This window comes from Diabrotica virgifera, chromosome 5, assembly GCF_917563875.1.
Source record: "Diabrotica virgifera virgifera chromosome 5, PGI_DIABVI_V3a".
In the NCBI taxonomy this organism is placed as follows: Eukaryota; Metazoa; Arthropoda; class Insecta; order Coleoptera; family Chrysomelidae; genus Diabrotica; species Diabrotica virgifera.
In genome coordinates, this window is record NC_065447.1 from 216,698,290 (window position 1) to 216,725,248 (window position 26,959).

The window sequence follows — 26,959 nt, forward strand, 5'->3', positions numbered from 1 at the left end:
AAGTTACCCCCACCCCACCTCCAGGGGGTGTAGTGGGAGTTGGTGTTTGGTGTCATTGGATAGATTTTTTAAAATGATTGAACACGGATTTTTCAGTTTTTCGATCCGATGTTTAGTTCGCGAAATATTCGACCGTTCCACTACTTTTGGGGCACCCTATATAATGAAGGGAAGTAAACAATAAAAAAATATGTAGTCAGAAAACATTTCTGCTACAAGGTGGGATATAATAAGTAGAATGTAAATGTATAGGTTCTTATCGCTAAATCTCACATCTCCACTAGTTTCACTTCCTTTTATCTCACAACTTAATGACTTAATGTGTTTTCCATCTTTTGCGTTATTCTGCCGGTTATTAGCGCGCTTATCACTGTATTGACGGTTGAAAGGTAAAAGGTTGTAACCCACAGGTTTTCAGGAAGTAGAAGAAACCTTCCATTTAAGTAATTTGATGATTAACCTAATAATTTTTTCATTAATTTGTAGATCTATAAATTACCTAATACTTAATAATATACATACTTATAATAAAAAAAAAACGTACCGACTAAACCGTATGTGGATATATTTCTCTTATTTAAATAGTCTTGAAGATCCTTCGATTTCAGCTCCATCAACTTCGACCTGTCAGGTGGGCGTTTCAACAAAATTAGACATTTTTCGCAATACAATACCCTTCAAATAAAATATATGTTAATTGTATAAAACTATTAGAATAATATGACTTAAATTTAATTTTTCTGTACGACATGTAAGTGTCTAAAGCTAGATAGTCCAGGGTAATAAGGATTTTCTCGGGACACTCAAAGATCCAGGTAGTTGACTACAGTAAAACCTCGATATAACGGACTAAATGGGGGGACGGGGTGTCCGTTAATGCCGAAAGTCCGTTATATAAAAATAGGTTTAAAATAAATCAAATAACTTTTTTTTTTCTACAACCGTGTTAAAAATTCAATTTTTAGCACTCCATAGGAGCGTTAAAAATGCTACTTTAAAGCAGATTTCATTTATTAACATTAATATTAATAGTACAACTTGCGCAATTTGAAAAAGATGGTTTAAAAGGTTTTTTAAAATTTAATTTAAACTGTATTATTGCATTTTTAACACGTTTGTAGAAAAAACAAGTTTATGTAACGGTATAATATTTTCGCTAAGAATTTTTAATTTTTAGACATTCCCCTCGAGTGTAGACAACCAGTTCTACCTTTTACGGTCATAGAATTCAATGTTTCAGCAATTAACAAAAATATTGTATTTTATAAATTTATAACGTTTGTAGAAAAAATATTGTATGATATACGTGTTAAAAAGTACATTTTTAAGGCACGCATGTGAAAGTTTGCAGAATGAGCGAAGCGAATACTAAAATACTAAAATTTTTTATTTCATTAGTAGTTCCAAAATGACACAAAATCTAGGCATCGGATAAAAAAGTATATTAGAAGAAAGTGTATTTTTTTGTTCTTCTTAATGGCGGTACAGGTTTGTTTTTTTAATATTGTATTTAATTACAGAGTAATTTCCACATATTAATATATTTTTCAAATTGGGCTCTGTACCGCCATTCTTTATTATATTACGTATACGTGTGCCAAATCTCTCGAAAAAATATTCAAAATTACAGCCGCAACCTTGGAACGCGTTTTGGCTACCTGTTGATCGCTACTGTATCACCTTAAGTTGTATTTGCACTTTTGAAGTTTGTTGTTTTTTTATAATTAGAAATGTGTCCGCACGATGCTATAATAAAAATTGTATTAAAATTCTTTGCAATAAACAGAGACCTCTTGAATTTTTTTCACATTTTACCGGATTTTTTTGTCCGTTATATCCGAAGTCCGTTAAATCGAGGTTTTACTGTACTTTTTTAGTTATTGTAGACCTATAGGAATTAAACCTACCTGTTTCCTGCCTAGAGTTCGCGTCCGTTTTTTAATTATTGACAATTTAGTGCAAAAATCGCGATTTTTTCGATTTTTTGCATTCCATTCAAAAACTAAATAGTTGACATAAAATTACAAAATTCAGTTTTTTAGAACATCGAAAAACCTTCAAAATGCCGATTTTTTAACGTTAAAAAGTTAATTTGTTGCTACGCAAACTGCAAAATAAGTGAAAATCGTTATAGGTCTGGATCCCGCGTATGAAAAAAAAGTTGATTAATAGCAAGCTGAAAATTTGTTAATAGCTTAAGGGTGTCTAGTCGGACAAACTTTGATATATGGGAACACTGGAACAGGGGAAGTTTTAATTGTGGAACAGGTTAAAAATTTGGAACGGTCAGACCACGAAAACGGCACATGTATTTTGTCCGACAGAACAAACTTAAACTCTTCGAACAGAGATTAAACTCTCATGCAAAAATCAGACTGCTATTTATCACCAAATGGGCGTTTTAATGAGTGGAACATGTAGAATATGTCAAATGACAGGAATTATGACAGGTGATGAATAGCAGTCTGATTTTTGCATGAGAGTTTAATCTCTGTTCGGAGAGTTTAAGTCTGTTCTGTCGGACAAAATAAATGAGCCGTTTTCGTGGTGTGACCGTTCCAAATTTTTAACCTGTTCCACAATTAAAACTGCCCCTGTTCCAGTGTTCCCATATATCAAAGTTTATCCGACTAGACACCCTTAAGCTATTAACAAATTTTTAGCTTGCTATTAATCAATTTTTTTTTCATACGCGGGATCCAGACCTATTATTTGTTAATAACTTTTACTAAAACTACCTTAGAACTTTAGTGTTTCACCCAAAGTTGGATATTGGGACAAGCCCTCAAAATTTGAGACCGAAACATTAATTAGTTTAAGAGTTATTCTATTTGTTTATCCCAGAGACCTTTATTTTGCAATAAGATAAAACAGAAAATAATGAAGATAGAACAATTCTGAGTATGCCAAATGAAAGTAGAAGAGTGATAGTATCAAAATGTATTAAAAAAAGATAAAAAAATAATTAACATAGTCAAAAATCCTAATGCTAAATTTTTAAAATTTTGTAGTTTATAAACATTTAGAATAACCTTAAAAATGTTGTCCGTAGAAACAATATTTTTATACAGGGTGTCCCGAAAAGAATGGTCATAAATCATACCACAGATTATGGGGTCAAAAATAGGTTGATTGAACCTCACTTACCTATATACAATAGTGCACACAAAAAAAGTTACAGCCCTTTGAAGTTACAAAATGAAAATCGATTTTTTTTCATATATCGAAAACTCTTGGAGATTTTTTATTGAAAATGGACATGTGGCATTCTTATAGTAGCAAGATCTTAAAAAAAATAAAGTGAAATTTGTATACCCCATAAAAATTTTATGGGGGTTTTGTTCCCTTAAACCCTCCCAAACTTTTGTGTACGTTCCAATTAAATTATTATTGTTGCACTATTAGGTAAATACAATATTTTTAAAACTTTTTTGCCCCTTAGTACTTTTTCGATAAGCCAGTGTTTATCGAGATATTTTGAATATTTGTCGAATCCACCACATATTTGTATATGGTTAAGTACGATTATAGAGAGCTGTTAATAATCTGAAAATTTATTTATAATTTACATTATTAGGTATGTTTTGAAAAAGAAGCCACATCTTGATAAAAGGTGACTTATCAAAAAAAGACTAAGGGCAAAAAAGTTTTAAAAACACTGTGTTTACCTAATGGTACCACAATAATAGTTTAATTGGAACGTACACAAACATTTGGGGGGTTTAAAGGAACAAAACCCCCATAAAATTTTTATGTAAACATATTTAAAAAGACGCCACATCCCGATAAAAACTGGCTTATCAAAAAAATACTAAGAGCCAAAAAAGTTTTAGAAATGTTGTGTTTAACTAATGGTACCACAATAATGAGTTAATTGGAACGTACACAAAAGTTTGGGGGGGTTTAAGGGAACAAAACCCCCGTAAAATTTTTATGGGGTGGTACAATTTTTATAGGGTGGAAAAATTTCACTATAATTCTGTTTTAAGATTTTCCTGCTATAAGAATGCCCCATGTCCATTTTCAATAAAAAATCTCTAATAGTTTTCGATATATTGAAAAAAATCGATTTTCATTTTGTAACTTCAAAGGGCTATAACTTTTTTTATGAGCACATTTGTACTAAGCTAAGTTAGGTTCAATTGAACTATTTTTGACCCCAAAATGTGTGGTATAATTTATGACCAATCTTTTCGGGACACCCTGTATATTCGAAAAGATAGTATTTTAACACGAATTTTCAAATAAAAAAATTTAGCCTGGGCTCATTTGGGACAAAGTTAGCCATATGTTTTTTTTTAATTCACAGCTAATTTGTTTATAATAATTAAGGAATCTCATTAATGCCATTTTTTCTACAACCGTGTTAAAAATGCAATTTTTAGCACTCCATGCGTGCCTTAAAAATGTTACTTTGAGGCACTAAAGCTTTAAAATATTTTTAAGGCACTGCAATTAGTATTGACCGTATAGACAATTTTGAATGTAATGTCAAAAAAATATAAAAATGGAATGTCAGTCAAGTTCAAGTAAAAGCTTTTGTAGAAAAAATATTGTATGATATGCGTGTTAAAAAGTACATTTTTAAGGCACTCAATTCGCTATCGCTCATTCTGCAAACTTTCACATGCGTGCCTTAAACGTGTACTTTTAACACTTATATCATAAATAACAATTAAAGAATGGGATTTGTATTTTTTCTTAAAAAATTTGCACAAACATTATACCTTCACAGCACTCTCTACGATTTTTCAAAAATGTAGTGCAAACGATTACTAGGGGGAACCTACAAATCGGTATGTAAAATTGGTATGTAATTTTTACGTACATTACAAATATGCAATTTGTTTATAAATCTATTAATTAATAAACAGTCTAATTTGTTGAAACAATTGTTGAAAAAATATTTTTTTACAAAAATCTATTTTTTTAATCATAGTATCATTAATGATCACATAAAAAGTTAAAGTACACTTTAATAAATAAATGATTTTTACTAAATAATTATTTATTGAAGATAATTTATTTATTAAAGTATACCTTAACTTTTTCTATGATTAATAGGGATAGTATGATTAAAATCATGGTTTTTTAGGAAAAAATTATTTTTTCAAAAATTGTTCAAAAAAAAACAAATTAGACTGTTTAATAATTAATAAATGTCTAAACAAATTGCATCTTTGTAATGTACAAAAAAATTACATACAAATTAAAAAAAGAACGATCAAAATATATTCAGTAGATCCCGAGATATAGAAAATTATAGTAGTTTTAAGTTGCTATTTTAGTTTTTGAACTTTGCATTTGTCGGCTCCCAGCTCCCCCTTCACTTACCACGACTAGTCACCAATTGAACTACATTTTTAAAAATTCGTGTAAAATACCATCTTTTCTAATATGTAAAATAACTTTTTCTACGGACAATATTTTAACAGTTATTCGAAATGTTTTTAAACTACAAAATTTCACAAATTTGGCATTAGGATTTTTGACTATATTAGATAATTTTTTTATCGTTTTTTAGTACATTTTGATAGTATCAGTTTTCTACTTTCATTTGGTATACGCAGAATTGCCCTATCTTCATTATTTTCTGTCTTATGTTATTGCAAAATAAAGGTATCTGGGATAAACAATTAGAATAACTCTTAAACCAATTAATGGATCGGTTTCAAATTTTGAGGGTTTGTTAAGTACCCCAATACCCAACTTTGGGTGAAACTATAAAGTTCTAAGGTAGTTTTAGTAAAAGTTATTAACAAATAACGATTTTCACTTATTTTGCAGTTTGCGTAGCAACAAATTAACTTTTTAACTTTCAAAAATCGGCATTCTGAAGGTTTTTAATGTTTAAAAAAAATTAAATTTTGTAATTTTATGTCAACTATTTAGCTTTTGAATGGGGTGCAAAAAATCGAAAAAATCGCGATTTTTGTACTAAATTGTTAATAATTATAAACGGACGCGAACTCTAGGCAAAAAACAGGTAGGTTTTCATCCTATAGGTATACAATAACTAAAAAAGTAGTCAGCTACCTGAATCTTCGAGTGTCCCGAACATGGTCTATTTCTAGCTTATTAGCCTGGAGTAAGTTTCAAATGCAGTGGCGAGAGAATTCAAAGGGATAGTTTATAAAGTGTTTTGGTAGGGGAGCCCAAGCGGGGATTTTTGCAGTTAGTCGAGCGCGTCAGAAAATCACATGGGGAGAAACCTTATACCCTGTTAATGTACCTACCATATATGGAGTCTTAATACAGGGGAGTTCGTTAAAGGGTGTCCGAAAAAAAAATGTCCTTAGAAAAACTCACAATCGTCAGATTAAGATAAAGTAAGTTAAGTACATGCAGAACAGTGTATATTCAAAAAATCTAACGATTTGGGCGGGGAAACGGGTGTCACAAAGTTTCACAAAAAAAAAGATTTCGCGAAATGAACGTCAGATCGAAAAACCGAAAAATACGTGTTCAATATTTTTAAAAAATCTATCGAATGATAAATGATACCAAACACAACCCTCTAAGGAAAGGGTGGGGAGTAACTTTAAAATTTCAAATAGGAACCCCCCGATATTTCGCAAAATGAACATCAAATCAAAAAACTGAAAAATACATGTTCAATATTTTTTAAAAATCTATCGAGTTACATCAAACACGACCACCCACGGAGGTGGGGTGGGGGGTTACTTTAAGATCTAAAATAGGAGCACCCATTTTTTATTGCTCACTCATCAAGAAGAACACGGGAAAGACGAACATTATTTGAAGTCGCAAGACGGAAAGCAGACAAGACATGTAGAAATAAAAAGAGAGCCTATGAAAATGGACAAATAGAAAAAATGGAAGAACATTTCAAAAACAACGAAATTAGAGGGGCTTACGAATACCTAAAAAAGATAAAAAGTGGGTATAAACCTCAAACAAGTCTATGTAAAGATGAAAGTGGGCAAATAATCAGTGACCAACAGAAAGTCACAGAAACCTGGAAGCATTATTTTCAGACACTACTTGGAACTCAAGTAGACATGGAAGATGAAATGGGTATTATCTACGTAGAAGAGAATGGAGTAGAAGCTCCAACCATAGAGGAAGTTTTCGAAGCCATTAAGGCCCAGAAAAACAATAAAGCTCCGGGAGTTGATGAAATACCAGCAGAACTATATAAGGTAGGTGGCGACCACCTAGCAAGTCACATCCACGCGCTCATCAGAGACGTATGGCAAGAAGAGAAAATACCCGACGACTGGAAGAAAAGTATAGTATGCCCGATCTATAAAAAAGGAGACAAACTCCAGTGCAAAAACTACCGTGGAATCTCTCTACTATGTACAGCATATAAAGTCCTCACGTATATTATAAACCAGCGGCTCCAACCACTAGCAGAAAATATTATTGGAGAGTATCAGACGGGCTTCCGACGGGGAAGATCGACACTGGATCAAATATTCACAGTAAAACAGATCTTGAGCAAAGCATGGGAACACGATATTGATGTTCACAACGTGTTTGTAGACTTCAAACAGGCATACGACTCAGTCAAAAGGAACAAACTATACTATATATTGGCTGAATTGGCAATACCACACAAGTTAATAAGACTCATTAAAGCCACAATGGATGAAACTCAGGCATGTGTACGAATACAAAATCACCGGACAGAGTTTTTTAACATTTCGCAGGGACTAAAACAGGGAGATGGGCTGGCCCCAACATTGTTTAACCTGGCACTGGAGTATGCGGTTAGGCAAATGCAAACTGGACGAGGAAATCTACTGACCAACCGAACGGTTCAACTGGCCGCTTATGCTGATGATATTAATATTATGAGTAGAACATCAACAGGAGCACAGGAAACATATGCAGAGTTAAAAACACAAACAAAAATGCTAGGTCTGGAAATTAACACAGAAAAACAAAAATAATGACTCAGACGAGAAGAAATATAGTCCCAGAAAACATTATACATGAAGATGACATTGAAACGGTTGAAAAGTTTACATACCTGGGAGTAGAAATATATGCCGACGGATCAGAAGATGGAGAAATAAGGAAGAGAATAACGCAGGCAAACAGAGCTTATTTTGCCCTCTCCCATATATTTCGGTCAAAAAGTGTCCACCGAAATACAAAGATTAGAATCTATAAAACCTTAATTCGACCAATAACATGCTATGGCAGTGAAGTCTGGGTGCTGAAAGAAACATCCAAAAACAAACTCGACACATTCGAAAGGAAAGTACTTAGGAGAATACTAGGACCTGTGAGGGAAAACGGAATCTTCAGAAGTCGATACAACAACGAGCTTTATCAACTTTATAAGGAAACGCCCCTGTCAGACTTCATTAGATTACAAAGATTGCAATGGGCCGGACATGTGATAAGAATGGGAGAGGATAGGCTACCAAAACGAGCACTGAATGCTAGAATGCAAGGAAAGAGACCGGTTGGGAAGCCACGAAAGCGCTGGGAAGACACAGTAAACAGCGACGCACAAGCCCTGTTAGGAGTCCGTGTATGGAGAAGAGCAGCCACAGACAGGCAAGGGTGGAGGCAAAAAATAAAGGAGGCCAAGGCTCAATTTGGGCTGTAGTGCCGTAGAAGGAGATTTTTTTATTGCAGATTTGGATTCCATGCGTAAAAATAAGTAACTTTTATTCGATACATTTTTTCGAATTATCGTTAGATGGCACTAAAATCGGCACGATTTTAAAAAAAAATGAAAAATCCCCTCTAAACTACTGGAAAACTTAACTTATAGTAACTTGGCGTAAATTTGGAATTGGCGGCCAGCGTTGGTCTACAAACCAAATTTCGTCGGTTTTTCGTGCACATATCAAAGGATTTTGATCACACGTTTTGATCACACGTTTGGTGATTGACATTTTCTTTCACGTACTGTTTTAATATTTTATATAGGCTGCTACAGTATCCACATCCGTAATCAGAGTACAAATATAGTCTGAGCAACTCCACCAACTAGCCCGATCAAAGAACAATCTGACCCAAAAAAAAATAAAGGAAGGATGAAAATTTGGGAATAGGTAGTTGAAATTGTCTATTATTATATAGGAAAAAGTTTACAATTCTACATACCCTCCATTTTTCAAAAATAGATGGGAATACCCCCCTCTCGAAGGTGAAAAATATACATTCAAAAAAAGTCCGGAATTGGATAAAATGGCTAATTCTAAACAACTTTTGTTCTATAGAGTTTTTTCCCTAAGTCAATACTTTTCGAGTTATTTGCAAGTGAATATGTTCATTTTTAACAGAAAAAACATGTTTTTGGACGGTTTTTCGGAGATAACTCAAAAGTAAGTATTTCAGTGAAAAAAATATTCTTAGCAAAAATATAGCTTATAAAAAACTGAAAAAAATGGTGTATGCTTGAGGTCTGTAGACCCAGTAGAAGCAGAGTTATAGCTAATGAAAAGTAGGTTCTTCTTCATAAAATTCCAAATCGAATATTTCAATGTGAAATAACCCAAAAACGGAGCACATTTCGGGGAAATTCATTTCAACTTTAAAACATTTTAAGTGTTTAAAAAAAGGATTATTTTTGTTTTTTAAAAAAACTTGTAACAATAAAAGTAAGTGACTTACACTCAAAATATTGTTGGTCCCTTTTATTTTTTGGTAAAAAAATCGCGAAAATCGCCCCCTAATTAGCATCACAAATAAATTTTATCATTACCACTTCACAAGTTACTTTGCTTATGTATTATTTATATGATCTGTAAGTTTCATCGGTTCAAAGTGCTTATTTTTGAAAAAGTTGTAGTTAAAATGGCTTGAACGAGTAACTAATCACGAGTTTAGGCAAATTTTGAACAGCCATAGCATAATCAATTTTAGTATAACAAGAAAAGGAAAATATTCAGAAAAGCAAAACGTACATTATTACTCTTTAAGATTTTTGGTATTACTAATAATTTTTAAGTTAATTCCATGAACAATTCCATTTTTTTTTCAAAATTAAAAAAAATATTTTATTTTAAACTTAATTTTTTTCAAAACGGAGCACTTTGAACCAATGAAACTTATAGATAATATAAACAATACATAAGTAAAGTAACTTGTGAAGCGGTTACGATTAATTTTATTTGGGAAGCTAATTACGGAGTGATTTTCGCGATTTTTGTACCAAAAAATAAAAGGGACCAACAATATTTTGAGCGTAACTCACTTATTTTTAATGTTAGAAATTTTTTTTAAAAACAAAAATAAACCTTTTTTTAAACACTTTAAAAAAGTTGAATTGAATTTTCCCCGAAAAGTGCTCTGTTTTTTGGTTATTTCACATTGAAATATTCGATTTGGAATTTGACGAAGAACCTACTTTTCATTGGCTACAACTCTGCTTATACTGGGTCTGCAGACCTCACGTGCACACCATTTTTTTCAATTTTTTATAAGCTATATTTTTACTAAGGATATTTTTTCGCTTGAGTACTTACTTTTTGAGTTATCTGCGAAAAACCGTCCATAAACATGTTTTTTTTTTGTTAAAAATGAACATATTCACTCGCAAATAGCTCGAAAAGTATTGACTTGTGAAAAAACTCTATAGAACAAAAGTTGCTTAGAATTAGTCATTTTATTCAATTCCGGGCATATTTTGAACGTATATTTTTTCACTCACGAGAAAATATTTTTCACCCCGTATTTCCCAATTTTTGTAAAATGGAGGGGATGTAGAATTGTAAACTTTTTCTTATATAATAATAGACAATTTCAACTACCTATTCCCAAATTTTCATCCTTCCTTTATTTTTTTGGAGGTTTTCGTAAAATTGTGTGTTCCCTGATCGGGCTAAACATGTAATTACTGTTCACACTTGGCCCAACTAATTTGCCAACTAGTTGGCCTAACGTGTACTGGACCCAACATTTACATTTTTCAATTTTCTAGTTGTTTTTACGTCAATGTCAACTTTTTTAACAAATAACCATAGGGGGACGTTTGAATCTTTATTAATTAAATGCGAAACTACAATTTTACATTCATTTACTTTATTCGTCAAAACCAACTTAAATCTAAACAAAATTAGTATGATGAATAGGTATTTGCAATAATTTTCAAACGAGATAACACTTGTCATAAGGTCCCATTTAAAATTATCGGTCAAAGTGACTCTGTAACGTCATCTGTCACTAGTACATAACTGGTTATGACTATTTGAGAAGCTTACGTACGTTTATTTCCTCCTTCCAAATTTCACTATTATAAGTTTATGTAAGGCTGCACCTACATTGGATCCGTTTTTCTCCGATCTGATCCCATCCGATATCGGCCGACGTCGAACTGCTTCTGTGCTGTAGCTTCTCCTATCAATCGCCCGATATCTGAGAAATACGGATCGAATGTAGGTGCAGCCATTTAATATCATGAGTTTGTTTTCAAACCGACGCGACGTCGGATCAGATCGGAGAAATACGGATCTATATGGTGCACCTACCATGTAGGTGCACCCTAACCGTTCAAAAGATAGGAGTAGACCAGGGAGTCAATTCTCGAAAATGATCGTTCCCTGAGCGTACACGCTCACGAACGAATGAAATTGAGCGTATAGTTCCCGAAATGTTAATTCTCGAGGATATTTTTAACTACTCGCTCCGATAAACGTATTCGCTCATTTTAACAGATGTATAGATTTGGCATCGTGGTAAATATTATTGAAAAGTTTGTGTTCCATGTGATAAAACTGTTTCGGTGTTTATTTAAAACCTCATTCACCAATATTGAAATATATTACATTATGAAAATGGAAAATGATTTCAGTTTAATAATTAGTAAAAGTCAGTAAATTTTACTAATTAAGTATTTCTTTAATTGTGAAAATAATTCATAATAATATAACAGTACTAATTAAATCTTATTCTACTAATTCAGGGTCAATCCTCAGGCCATACCTTGTGGTATATCTATTATAAATAAATTCTGACCTAATAGGTAAAATGACCTTGATCTTAAAAAAATATTTCGTGGCACATTTTGGTAAAATAGTTTTATTGATTCCAAATAAGTTCATCATGTGTAGCGCCTGGATAATGTGTATTTACATTCATTATCTACATATATCTAAAAATAACTTATTTACTGTACCAATCAATTTTTGAAAGAATGTAAAATTACCAGGAATCTAACCTAAATCTATCATAAAAATGTCTTTCGCGGCCGTCTTCCACTAAAATTTCAGCTTCCCTCACAACACTCATCATATTTTCTAATATCAAATCTTCCTCATTCATTTTCCCAAAATCTTATTTACAACAAAAAACAGAGTTGAGGTTAAGAAGAACGCCGTTACTATTATCGAACGTATGATGAAGACCACTCGTTGTCGAACGATCACTTTGAGCGATGATTTCGAACGAATCGTTCAAGATTCATTCCTCCAGAATTGCATTTTTTAGAAACGTTCGCTCATTACGTCACGAACGTATACGTTCAACGAACGATCGTTCTCGAGAATTGACTCCCAGGGCATTTAGCACTGAAAGCGCCGTAATAAATCGATTTTTAGATACAGCCCCTAGAGACTAGCAACTTTTTGCATGTGTTCAGGATGATGTCAGGAAAAAAGTCTCCTATAAAAATGGGTTGAAAAACATAATTGCATTTTAAAGTGCCTAAAATGCATCCAAAAGTGCATAAACTTGACAAAATAAGTAGATTAAGGGACAGATTTTGTTACTCGGAAGGTTTTTGAGGTAGCTGAACACGACTACGCTATCAGAACCGACCTTCGAAGTACCTGGTGCCAAGGGTCACTGCTGAGGTACGTCACCTGAAGGTTCGAGGGTTATCGGCCCTAAATTGATGCAAAGAGATTACTTGGAGGTTTTTGGAGTCGTTTATCACGAATACGCCATCAGAACCGACCCTCGGAGCACTTGGAATCTAGTATCACTGCTAAGGAACGTCATCCTCTGGATTTTCGAGGGTTTTCAGTATTCAGCAATTGATGGAAATAGATAACTCGGGTGGTTTTTGGGGTTGCTGAAAAGAAATACGCCATCAGAACCGACACCCGGAGCACCTGGTATCTAGGGTCACGTCATCTTCTGAAATTTCGAGGGATTTCAGCATTAAATTGATGCAAACAGATTACACGAGGGGTTTTTGGGGTTACTGAACACGGATATGCCATCAGAATTGACTCTCGGAGCACCTGATGCCCACAGTCACTGCTAAGACACGACATCTTCTGAAGCTTCGAAGGTTTTTGACCATAAATGCATGCAAATAGAATACTAGGCGGTTTTTGTGATCGCTAAATACGAATACACCATCAGAACCGAAATCCGGACCACCCGGTGCCGAAGGTCACTGCTAAGGCATGTTATCTTCTGGAGTTTGGAAGGCATTTGTGCATCAGGTGCACCAGGAGTCGGTTCTGATGGAGTATTCTTATTCAACAACCCCAAAACCCCCGAGTAATCTGTTTTCATAAATTTGGTGCCGAAACCCTCGAAACTTTAGATGACGTGCCTTAGCAGTGAACCTGGGTACCACATGCTCCGTTGGTCGTTTCTGATGGCGTATTTGTCTTCAGTGACCCCAAAACCCCCGAGTAACAAAATCTGGCCATTAATACACTTATTTTTACATATTTATGCACTTTTGGATGCATTTTATGCACTTTAAAATACAACTACGCATTTCTACAGATTCTTCTATAGTTTTCCTGACAGTAAGATCATCCTGAACACAATGCAAAAAGGTGGAAGTATCTAGGCGCTGTATTTAAAAATCGATTTATTTTGTGCTAAATGCCCTGGTCTAGAGGGTAGATGGGACTTTTGACTCATCATTCTCTTTGCCTTATCCCTATGCGGGGTCGGCTTCCCTAATTGCATTTCTCCACACAATTCTATCTTGGTTATATCAATGTCAATCCCCTTTACCAACATGTCCTGCCTTATCGTCTCCTTTGGTCTTCCTCTCCTACTCCTTCCAGAAATCTGAACTTCAGCTATTCTTCGTATTGGGTGATTAACGTCTCGACGTTGAACATGACCAAACCATCTTAACCTATGCTCTCTCACTTTGGCATCAATTGGTGCCACACCTAGACTTCCCCTAATATACTCATTTCTAATTTTATTCTTCTTTGTCACTCCACTCATCCATCTAAGCATTCTCATTTCCGCCACATGCATTCGTTGTTCCTCTTTCTTCTTCACTGCCCACCATTCAGTTCCGTACATCATAGCCGGTCTTATGGCTGTTTTATAGAATTTTCCCTTCGGCGTCATTGGAATTTTTCTGGCACACAACACACCACTCGCTTCTTTCCACTTCATCCATCCAGCCCTAATTCTACTGCATGCATCTCCATCTATTTCTCCATTACTCTGTAATACCGATCCCATGTACTTAAAACCAGGTAATATCGATACCAGGGGACTTTTGACTAGCACTGTATAATAATTATATTCGTTGCTCTTGTTTTAATTTATTCAGATGATATTTTTTTATTGTGCTGATTGTACCACAGAAATGTCATTTCATATCCTGTTTGCTAATTATATACACTTAGTCCCATTTTTTGTAATAAATATGTAACTGACGTAAAAAGGATTTGCAATAAATGGGTCAACGCGTCACAATGTAATATATCGCACCTTCAAATATTATTTTAGATAAGGATCCGAACTAATAAATACAGTACACAACATGTTTGTCGTAATTATAACCGTACAGTGAGTAGCCGATTGATTCATTGCTTGGTAAAAATATTATTGGATCATATATTACACTGAGCAGCAAAATTAACGCACCAGCTTAAAATTGGAAAAATTTTGATGTCTCGAATTTCCTAAACCTGTTGTTCGATTTGAGTGATTTTTTTAATATATCGTAGCCTTATTCTTTAAGAATATCGCTGTAATATTACTATTGGTAATACAGGTAAAGAGCATTGTATACCCGGTGTAACAGTCATACTGTGTTTTTTCTTAAAGTTCGGAACACCCTGTGGAATATTCTACCATTTATAAGATACTGATATTAAAACTGAACTGTAGACTTTGTTAACATTTGAATGGAATAACAGAAAATGAAAATTTATCGATTAAAAACAAGGCTAGTTGTTAAAGTGTCTAAATTTTTTATTATCCTACATAAGCGAATTACCCAAAAACAAAATGCTAGAATATTGCACAGTGTGTTGCGAACTTTGAGAAAAAAAACACAGTCTGATTGGTACACCCGGTATACAATGACAGTTTACCTGTCTAGCAACAGCAACAATATTATTACAGCAATATTGTTAAAGAATAATGCTATAATGTATTTAAAAAAATCATTTAAATCGGGCAACAGGTTTATGAATTAATTTTGCTGCTTAGTGTCATTTTTAGGTAAAAATATTACTATTGTTTTTGTGAATTTGATGGCCTTGGCCGAGCCAATTGGCCAGACATTTTGTTATTTTAAAAGCAAACAAATTTGTTTTTTCAATCAGAGGAATTTTTTCTGTATTTCTAACTCTAAATACATAACAAACTAACATATTACAATTATTACCTAAATAATACACTGTTTTGGTTGTAAATATTTTTTTGTACATATTCATTTTTTTGTATTTGTAATATCTTTAATTTGTTTTTTTATTATTTTTTTATTATTATTTTTTATTAATTGTTTATTTTACTACGCTAAGACATAAACCCGATTGAACATCTCGGAGGTTTACATCTTCTTAGTTTTTTTTCTTTTTTTTTGTTTTTTTTTGCTTTTTTTGTTTTTTTTTCTTTTTTTTGCTTTTTCTTTTCTCTTTTATTTTTCTTGTTCTTTTCTTTTTTCAATTATAATATACAATAATTACTAAAAAAAGGGTTTAAAAAAACAACAAAACAAACATGTTTGTTTTGTTTTAACAAACATGCCTGCTTTGTTTTAACAAAATTACTTAAATAGAGGGTAAATTTTATTGCTACAATCTATATTTACAGTTTTTGATATGTTCGTAAATTGTTTTTAATGTATTAATATCTTCAGAAAATATCAAATTGTTCAGATAAACGGGAAGTGGAATTTTTAATACACTCACCGGCAGAGAAAACGGGCACCCCAAAAAATGGGTCATTTTTAATGTCTTGTATTTCCTAAACCTGATGTCCGATTTAAGTAATTTTTTTAATATGTTATAGCCTTATTCTTTATCAATATCACTGTAATAATATTGTTGCTAGACAGGTACATTGTCATTGTATACAGGGTGTACGAATCAAACTGTGTTTTTTTCTCAAACTTTGGAACACCCTGTGGAATGTTCTAGCTTTTATAAAATACTGAAATTATAACCAAACTATAGCCTCAGGTTTTCTTAACATTCTGTTTTTTGATTCATTCACTTATGTTGGATAATAAAAAAGTTAAGCACTTTAACAACTATACCCTGTTTTTCGTTAATACAGGGTGTTTTTAAATAAGTACGGCAAACTTTAAGGGGTAATTCTGCATGATAAAATAATGACAGTTTGCTTTATAAACGTATGCCCGCAAATGCTTCGTTTCCGAGATAGGGGGTGTTGAAATTGTTCTTACAAACTGACGATTTATTTATTTCTCTAAAACGGTTTGTGATATGCAAATGAAATTTGGTAGATTTTAAGAGGTAGTTATTGCGCATTTTTTGGCATACAATTAAGAATTTTATATTCACCATTGGCGTGCATACGGGTATAAATATTTTAGATATATCCCGTATGCACGCCAATGGTGAATATAAAATTCTCAATTGTATGCCAAAAAATGCTCAATCTACCAATCTCTTAAAATCTACCAAATTTCATTTGCATATCACAAACCGTTTTAGAGCAATAAATAAATCGTCAGTTTGTAAGAACAATTTCAACACCCCCTATCTCAGAAACGAAGTATTTGCGGGCATAAGTTTATAAAGCAAACTGTCATTATTTTATCATGCAGAATTACCCCTTAAAGCTTGCCGTACTTATTGAAAAACACCCTGTATTGACGAAAAACAGGGGTAGTTGTTAAAGTGCCTAACTTTTTTATTATCCAACATAAGCGAATGAATAAAAAAACAGAATGTTAAGAAAATCTGTGGCTATAGTTGGGTTTTAATTTTAGTATTTTATAAAAGCTAGAACATTCCACAGGGTGTTCCAAAGTTTGAGAAAAAAACACAGTTTGATTCGTACACCCTGTATACAATAACAATGTACTTGTCTAGCAACAATATTATTACAGCGATATTGATAAAGAATAAGGCTATAACATATTAAAAAAATTACTTAAATCGGACATCAGGTTTAGGAAATACAAGACATTAAAAATGACCCATTTTTTGGGGTGCCCGTTTTCTTTGCCGGTGAGTGTATATTAAGATTATCATAAAATTTGTCTATATTAACTGATTGATGTGAACATTCGAGGAGAATATGTAGTATACCCTATTCCACGAACATACGCCTGTTTTGGATTACTTCGACAACGAATATTTTACTGTGCAAAATAAGAAGAACGAAAGTAAATTGCAAATTACATTGTTGTTTATTGGAATAATTATTAGCGCCATTTACTTTCGTACTTCTTATGTTGCACAGTAAAATATTCGTTGTCGAAGTAATCCAAAACAGGCGTATGTTCGTGGAATGGCCCATAGATCACCTATTCCACACTCACAGTTAGGTGACTCTGTGTGACCCAAACTGTACATAGGGGGTAAGAGCATGATTACATCTCAATATATTTATAACTCTTATGAAATGGCGATTTGATACAGAATGAAACCATCTTTTAATGGGAATTTCAGGCTGCATTTGTTTGTAATTACTACCAGTTCTAGTGTTTCGATAATACCTTTGCCAATTTTCTTTTTGGTGTCGTCTACTAATAATATCAATATCCGAAATGGGTAGTAAGTTCATGGGAACTTACTTAAAAATATTATTGGATCATAAATTACTTGCTTGTCCCCGCTTAGTTTAAATGGGTTTTAAACATTTCATCCTTTCAACATTACTTTAATATCACGACATGTGATATTATTTATTAATAAAAAATCTAGCTCTTTAAACACTACAGTAATGTAGAAATTTTGGAGATCTATAAGGAAAAGAACAAATCTAAAATATTTAAAACTACTGTGTTTAGAAAAATTACTTACAAATTCTCAGTACTGTTTATACAGTGCGACCATAAAGTAACGCATAAATTCATTATTTCGTAAACCGGCGACTTTAAAGAAAAATCCCGAAACAAGTCGATTTTTATTCTCAAATTACAATTTTTTGGCATATTATATGTCATATAATCCTGTCGCCAGTAGGGATACAACGGACTTCTTAATTCAGATGGACTTACCCAAGTTTTTTTATGTATTTTGACCCGTAGAACCCGAATTTTTTGGGTAACAGTCGATTCGGATGTCGGTAAGATTGTTATAAACAAAGAACTTGAGGAATTACATAACAGCGATTTTTTGCAAAACAAAACATTTTTTTGGATTTTTTGGGTCATTCTAAGCAAAAAATGTTTTTACAAGTTTCTTCGTAGGATGCATAGTTTTCGACATAAACGCGGTTGAACTTTCAAAAAATCGAAAAATTGCAATTTTTGAACCCGATTAACTTTTGATTGAAAAATAAAATAGCAATTCTGCTTACCGCATTTGAAAGTTCAAGACAAATTCTATCGGTTTTGATTACTTTCATTGCTAAAAAATAATTTTTTTATTGTAAACAAAGCTATAAACATATAGTGATTGAATGATGTTTTCAATGCATTTCTCATTTGAAATCCAACGAGTAGGCACGCATACAGACAATTTCTACGAAGATTACGTACGTTAAAACGCATGCATTGGGCACGGGAAACACTATGTGTTTATGACATGTGTTTACAAAACCGATAGAATTTGACTTGAACTTTCAAATGCAGTAAGCAGAATTGCTATTTTATTTTTTAATCAAAAGTTATTCGTGTCCAAAAATTGCACTTTTTCAATAAATACATAAAAAAAAACTTGGGTAAGTCCATCTGAATTAAGGAGGCCGTTGTCCCCGTCTGGCGACAGGACTAATACTAGTGACGTCATCCATTTGGGCTTAATGACGTAATCAATCATTTTTCTAAAATGAGAATAGGGGTCATGTGATAGCTCATTTGAAAGGGTATTTAAGTCTCTATTTACTAATACAGGGTGTCTGCGTAACTTGGAACCATATGGGAAACTTTTTTAATATCAATTTTACGAAAAAATGTTATTCTTTATAAAGTGCTCTGCATAGTCTAAAACCTAAGATGCAATCATCAGATATCAAATTTTGTCAACAGTATACGAGGTATGTCAAAAAATATGAATTTCGCTCAAGAGCAAACTACCTTTATATTTCAAAATATCAAAAAAATTTATTATGAAAAGTTATTTGTAATTAAAAACCATATTCAAATATGCAATAACAGCCTTCTACTTGAAAAAAAAATTTCTGAAATTTTCCTAAATTACCAATTCCGAACATCATTTTTATTTATTAGACATGTAATAACTCTTTTATTAATAATTTTAGGAAAAAAAGTTATTCTGCATAAAAAACTGTGCATGGTCTAAACCTCAAGATGCAACCATCAGTTATCCAAGTTTGTTAATTTTATACGGGGTGTGTCACTTGTGAGTGTTCAATTCTAGAATTCTTTCTAAATTCATATTATTTGACACACCTCGTATAAAATTAACAAACTTGGATAACTGATGGTTGCATCTTTAGGTTAAGACCATGCACAGATTTTTATAAAGAATAACTTTTTTTCCTAACATTATTAATAAAAGAGTTATTACATGTCTAATAAATAAAAATGATATTCGGAATCAGTAATTTGGGAAAATTTTAGAAATTTTTTTTTTTCAAGTAGAAGGCTGTTATTGCATATTTGAATATGGTTTTTAATTACAAATAACTTTTCATTACAAAATTTTTTGATATTTTGAAATATAAAGGTAGTTTGCTCTTGAGCGAAATTCATATTTTTTGACATACCTCGTATACTGTTGATAAAATTTGATATCTGATGATTGCATCTTAGGTTTTAGACTATGCAGAGCACTTTATAAAGAATGACTTTTTTTCGTTAAATTGATATTAAAAAAGTTTCCCATATGGTTCCAAGTTACGCAGACACCCTGTATAAACATTAACATAATTATTTATACGTGTTCAAAAAAAATTGAATTAAATTAATTGAGACAAAAAATAGAATGTATGTAACTTATTTAATTCAAAATTCGTTTTACTGTTGTCAGAAAAGAGGAAAAACATGTTTATTTGACAAATAAATATTGTTTTTTGCTTAAATTCAATGTTAGAGCTGCCACCCACCTGCCTCTTGGAAATTGGAACATTACGTTTAAGCCAAAATCAATGTTTATTTTTTAAATTAAACAGTTTTATGTTTTCTGACAGCAGTAAAATGTATTTAGAATTAAACAAATTACGTACATTCATCTTTTTGTGCCAATTAATTTAATTAAAAAATCATTTTTTGGACACCCTGTATAAATAATTATGTTAATGTTCATATTAATGAATAGAGAATTAAATACCCTTTCAAATGAGCTATCACATGACCCCTATTCTCAATTAAAAAATCATCGATTACGTTATCACGCCCAGATGGATGACGTCACCAGTATGATATATATGCCAAAAAATCGTAATGTAAAAATAAAAATCGACCTATTTCGGGATTTTTCCTTAAAGTCGCCGGTTTACGAGATAATGAATTTATGCGTTACTTTTTAGACGCACTGTATATGCATGTGAGATGATAGGCCAGAGAAATTAGCAAAAAAAATGCCGTCTTCGTTTGCACATGACTCAAAAAGTAAGTATTTTATCGAATAAATGTTCGTGGCAAAAATGTAGCTTATAAAAAATACTAAAAAATGGTATAAGTCTGTATGAAGTTTGTAGACCCAGCAGAAGAGTTGTTGGTCATGAAAAGTAGGTTCTTAATCGTAAAATTCCAAATCGAATAGTTTGACGTATAGTATGATAAGATTGATACAATAGATGGCATAACCCAGACATCCAAAGTGAAAGTTCCCCTCCAACACAAAATTGTTCTATATTGTCCACATAATGTTCAGAAAAAAGTCACACCATTTTGAGCGTCGGGTTTGGGGAGGAGAGGGGGGAGAAATCGGTAAATTCGTAGTTTTTTGGGTTTTTCGTCAATATTTCTTAAACTATGCGTTTAGCATGAACAACCTTCTATACAAAAATGTTCTACATTAAATTTGAAATAAAAAAGTTCCAATGCATAATCCTTCTAAAATGAACGGTTCCAAAGTTACAGAGGTAGTATAATATAATTGGTCCAAAAAAAGGCCTAACCCAGACATCAAAAATAAAAGTTTTCCTCCAACACCAAATTGTTTTATATGGTGCACATATTGTTCAGTAAAAAGTTACACCATTTTGAACGTCCGGTTTGGGGGGGAGATGGGGGAGAAGTCGGTAAATTAGTAGTTTTTTTACGTTTTTCGTCAATATTTCTAAAACTATGTTTTATTTAGCGTAAACAATATTCTATACAACAATGTTCTACATAAAATTTAAAACAAAAAAGGTTCTATACATAATTGTTACAAAATCAACTGTTCCAGACTTACGGAGGGTGAAATGTGGAGGTTTTCGATACTTTTTATATTTTTTGGGCAATTGATGATGATTTTGGGTGGTAAGGTTGACGTTTCTTCAAGGTCTTATCACTAACATACCATCGGCCACTGAAATCGCAAATTTGATTTATAAAACCCAATCCTAAAGAATTAAAGAAATTAAAGAAAAAGAGTTAAAGAAAATCAGTAGAAAATTGCCCAAAAAATATAAAAAGTATCGAAAACCTCCACATTTCACCCTCCGTAAGTCTGGAACAGTTGATTTTGTAACAATTATGTATAGGACTTTTTTTGTTTTAAATTTTATGTAGAACATTTTTGTATAGAAAATTGTTTACGCTGAAGCATAGTTTTAGAAATATTGACGAAAAACTTAAAAAAACTAATAATTTACCGACTTCTCCCCCATCTCCCCCCCCCCCCCCCCAAACCGGACGCTCAAAATGGTGTAACTTTTTACTGGACAATATGTGGACCATATAGAACAATTTGGTGTTGGAGGAAAACTTTTACTTTGGATGTTTAGGTTAGGCCTTTTTTTTTGGTCCAATTATACTATACTACCTCCGTAACTTTGAAACCGGTCATTTTAGAAGGATTATGCATAGAGCCTTTTTTATTTCAAATTTAATGTAGAACATTTTTGTATAGAAGGTTGTTTATGCTAAATCGTATAGTTTTAGAAATATTTGCGAAAAACTTAAAAAACTACGAATTTACCGATTTCTCCCCCCAAACCCGACGCTCAAAATGGTGTGACTTTTTTCTGAACATTTTTGAACTAACCAAAAAATGAAGCACTTTTCCGGAAAGATTCATCAAAACTTTTTTAAAGTCTTTAAAAAAAGCTTTATTTTTGTTTGTTATAAAAGTTTGTAGCATCAAAACTAAACAAGTTACGCTCAAAATAAAGCTGCTTCCCTTTTTTGCCTGCTGGGTCTACATACTTCATACACACGCCATTCTTTTCGTTTTTTTATAAGCTATATTTTCGATAACATACTTACCTTTTGAGTTATTTGCGAAAGTCCGTTTAAAGACGTGGATTTTTTTTGTTGAAAAGTGAAAGTTTTCACTGGCAAATAACTCAAAAAGTATTGACTTGGTGAAAAAACAATACTCTGGGCTAATTAGCAAAATTCATGGAAAAGTTATTTACCAGCAAATTTTATTGCTGGAATCGAAATATTAGATCCTATATATTAATAATATAGGTATGCAAAGTCCGCAGATAGTGTGCTACTTTTTTTATAAATAAAATGGCGCCCGAAAATCGTGTTTTTTTTTCAATTTTTGCTCTATAACTACAAAGATTTTAACTTTACACCAAAAACACCCAAATAAAAATTCACCGCAATTAAATTCTGCATAGAGATATGTTTTTCCCGATTTGCTCCGACGAAAATATTCCTCGGAAAATGCGGGTTTTCCCAACAAAATCTCTTATTTTCAAATAAAGTTTTAGGTAAGTAATTATTAATCAATAATTAAATAACTTAGTGAGATCAAAGCTTTCTTGGTATAGATTGTAATTCCAGAAGCCGGTGAAAATTAAACGAATATTTTAGCAACAATTCAATTGTTAACTAACAATTTACGATCGCAATAATAACCAAAATAATCATAATACATTGATCAACCTTATAAAGATTATAAAGATGAGATGCTTATTTAATATTTTATCGACAAAATATAAATTTTTCGTTTTTTTGCATAATCTTTAAATTAAAAAAAAATAGTTATAATACGCTGGTCTAATTAGTACAGTACAAAGAAAGGTTATTTACCAGCAATTTTATTGCTGGAATCGAATATTATGATCCTATATATTACTAATATAGCTATGCAAAGTCCGCAGATAGTGTGCTACTTTTTTAACTAACAAAAGGGCGCCCCCAAATCGTGTTGTTTTCAATTATTGGTCTATAACTCCGAATATTTTAACTTTACACCAAAAACACTAAAATAAAAATTCACCCCAATTTAATTCTACATAGAGACATGTTTTTCCCGATTTGCTCCGACGAAAATTTTCCTCGGAAAATGTGGGTTTTCCCAACAAAATCTCGAATTTTCAAACAAATTTTTTGGGCAAGTAATTATTTATCAATAATTAAATAACTTGGTGAAATAAAAGCTTTCTTGGTATAGATTATAACTGCAGAAGTCGGTTAAAATTAAACAAATATGTTAGCAACAATTCAGTTGTTAATTAACAATTTACAGTCGCAATAACAACTAAAATAACCATGAAACATTGATTAAACTTAGAAAGATTATAAAGATGTGATGCCTATTTAATATTTTGTCGATAAAATATAAATTTTTCATTTTTTTTTTTGCATAATCTTTAAATGTTTAACAAAAATAGTTATACACAAATTAACATTTCTCAGAAATTGTTTATTATATTATAATTTAAAAAAATGCTTAAAATGCGTATTTCAAAGGTCTTGAAAACGAATGCTTTAATATTTTTTTCCAACCATTTGCAAAAAAGTTATGAAACAGCAAAGTAAACATACGATTACTCCGTTTTTTATAATTTGTTTTAATTGTTTAAAAGCTTAAAAATGAGTTTATGGTACAAACTAATTACTCTCAAAAAATATCAAACATTAGTTCAATGGTTATATATTAATAAAAGATTAAAAATATTTTTTTTGTAATTTTTAGCGCGAAAATAGGCTTGATACAGAGCCGAAGCTTAATTTTATTTATTAACTACTGTACGTCGCGGGCGGTTGTCGCTTCGAGTGAAAATGTTATTAGCTACGGTACTGTATTAGTCTGCTTTCGCGCGTGTAAATTACAAAAAAAAAATATTTATAATCTTTAATTAAAATGTAACCATTAAATTAATAATCGATATTTTTTGTAAGTAATTAGCTTGTACTTTAAACTCACTTTTACGCTTTTAAAGAATTAAAAAAAATTATAAACAACATAGTAATCGTATGTTTATTTTGCTATTTCATAACTTTTTTGAAAATGGTTGCAAAAAAGTTTTAAAGCATTCATTTTCAAGACCTTTGAAATACGCGTTTTACCTATTTTTCAAAAATTAGAATATAATAAAAACTTTCTGAGAAACGTTAATTTGTTTATAACTATTTTTTTTAAACATTTAAAGATTATTATAAAAAATTAAAAATTTATATTTTGTTGACAAAATATTAAATAGGCATCTTTCAAAGTTTGATCAGTGTATCATAATTATTTTGGTTATTATTGCGACCGTAAATTATTAATTAACAATTGAATTGTTGCTAAAATATTCGTTTAATTTTCACCGGCTTCTGAAACTACAATTTAAACCAAGAAAACTTTTATGTCACCGAGTTATTTAACTATTGGTAGATAATTTCTTATATAAAACTTTATTTGAAATTTAAAGATTTTGTTGGGAAAACCCGCATTTTCCGAGGAAAATTTTCGTCGGAGCAGATCGGGAAAAACATGTCTATATGCAAAATTTAATTTCGGTGAATTTTGATTAGGATATTTTTGGTGTAGAGTTAAAATGTTCGGAGTTATGGAGCAAAAATTGAAAAAAACACGATTTGGGGGCGCCATTTTGTTAATAAAAAAAGTAGCACACTATCTGCGGACTTTGCATACCTATATTATTAATATATACAATCATAAGCTTCGATTCCAGCAATAAAATTGCTGGTAAATAACTTTTCCTAAAAATGGCCTATTCTCCGATAATCAGCCCAGACTACTATAAAACAAGTTGCTTAGAATTAATTAGTTTATCCATTTCCGGACTCCTCAGGGAAGGGGTGGCTTTCACCCCCCAGTAAAAGCAACCCTGGGCTTAGGTCTAAAAGTGAGGTAGGGGAAAAGAGGAACCTAAATTGAAATTTTCAAGCAGGTCCGTTGTGACGGGGAAAATTCTCCAAAACGGCCACTTACAAGCTGCACAAGACAGAGACATAGAAACAGCTGAGGGAGACCTATGTCCAGCAGTGACACGTACAGTTTGATGATGAATAATTGATTTGAAAACGCTTCTACATTCTAATGATTTTCATGTTTGTGCCAATTTGTAATATTTTGAAAAATGGTGTTAAAATTGTTATCAACTATTGGTTGATTTTTATTGACTATTACAAAAAAATTTACTTCAAAAAATGTATAGTCACTATGGAATCAGACAATTTCCTTAAACAATTCATGAATACCTTAACAGCTAGTAAATATGTGCTAATATAGTACTAAGTTTTACACTCTTCACTTCCATTTAATCTATATAGCCCGGTCAAAGAACACACAATTTTCCGAAAACCTCCAAAAAAATAAAGGAAGGATGAAAATTTGGGAATAGGTAGTTGAAATTGTCTTTTATTTTATAAGAAAAAGTTTACAATTCTACATCCCCTCCATTTTACAAAAATTGGGAAGTACGGGGTGAAAAATATTTTCTCGGGGTAAAAAAATATACGTTCAAAATAAGTCCGGAATTGGATAAAATGACTTATTCTAAGCAACTTTTGTTCTATAGAGTTTATTCACTAAGTCGATACTTTTCGAGTTATTTGTGAGTGGGTATGTTCATTTTTAACAAAAAAAAAACATGTTTCTGGACGGTTTTTCGCAAATAATTCAAAAAGTAAGTATTTTATCGAAAAAAATATTCCTAGAAAAAATTAAGCTTATAAGAAAGTAAAAACAATGGTGTATGCAGGAAGTCTGTAGACCCAGTAGAAGCAGAGTTGTAGCTAATGAAAAGTAGGTTCTTATATGTCAAATTCCAAATCGAATATTTCAACGTGAAGTAACCAAAAGGAGCACTTTTCGGGAAAAACTCGTTATAACTTTTTTAGTGTTTAAAAAAAGGTTTAATATTGTTTTTCAAAAAAACCTCTAACATTAAAAGTGAGTGAGTTATGCTCAAAATATTGTTGGGCCCTTTTATTCTTTGGTAAAAAAATTGCAAAATCACCCCCTAATTAGCATCAAAAATAAAATTAATCGTTACCGCTTCACAAGTTACTTAACTTATGTATTTTTTATATGATGTATAAGTTTCATTGGTTCAATGTGCACATTTTTGAAAAAAAATTGGTTTTAAAATAAACACTTTTTTTATTTTGAAAAAAATTCTTTATTTTTTTCAAAATAACTTAAAAACTATTAGGAATACCAAAAATCTCAAAGAGTAATAAAATGTACCTTTTGCTTTTCTGAATATTTTGGATTTTTTGTTTGCTTGTTAGACAAAAATTGGCCGCAATTCGTGATTCTTTTTACCAAAAAATAAAAGGGGCCAACAATATTTTGAGCGTAACTCACTT

At 31.8% G+C, this 26,959-nt stretch overlaps 1 protein-coding gene across 1 annotated transcript in view; it reads right to left on the minus strand.

Annotated features, from left to right (window-relative positions):
- The window catches only part of LOC126884619 (E3 ubiquitin-protein ligase RNF34), a 123,947-nt gene that overhangs the window by 87,624 nt on the left and 9,364 nt on the right, over positions 1-26,959 (minus strand). Inside the window, exon 2 of the mRNA XM_050650677.1 lies at positions 545-675. Within this exon, the coding sequence (XP_050506634.1) occupies positions 545-675 (131 nt within the window). The remainder of the gene's footprint in view (positions 1-544; positions 676-26,959) is intronic.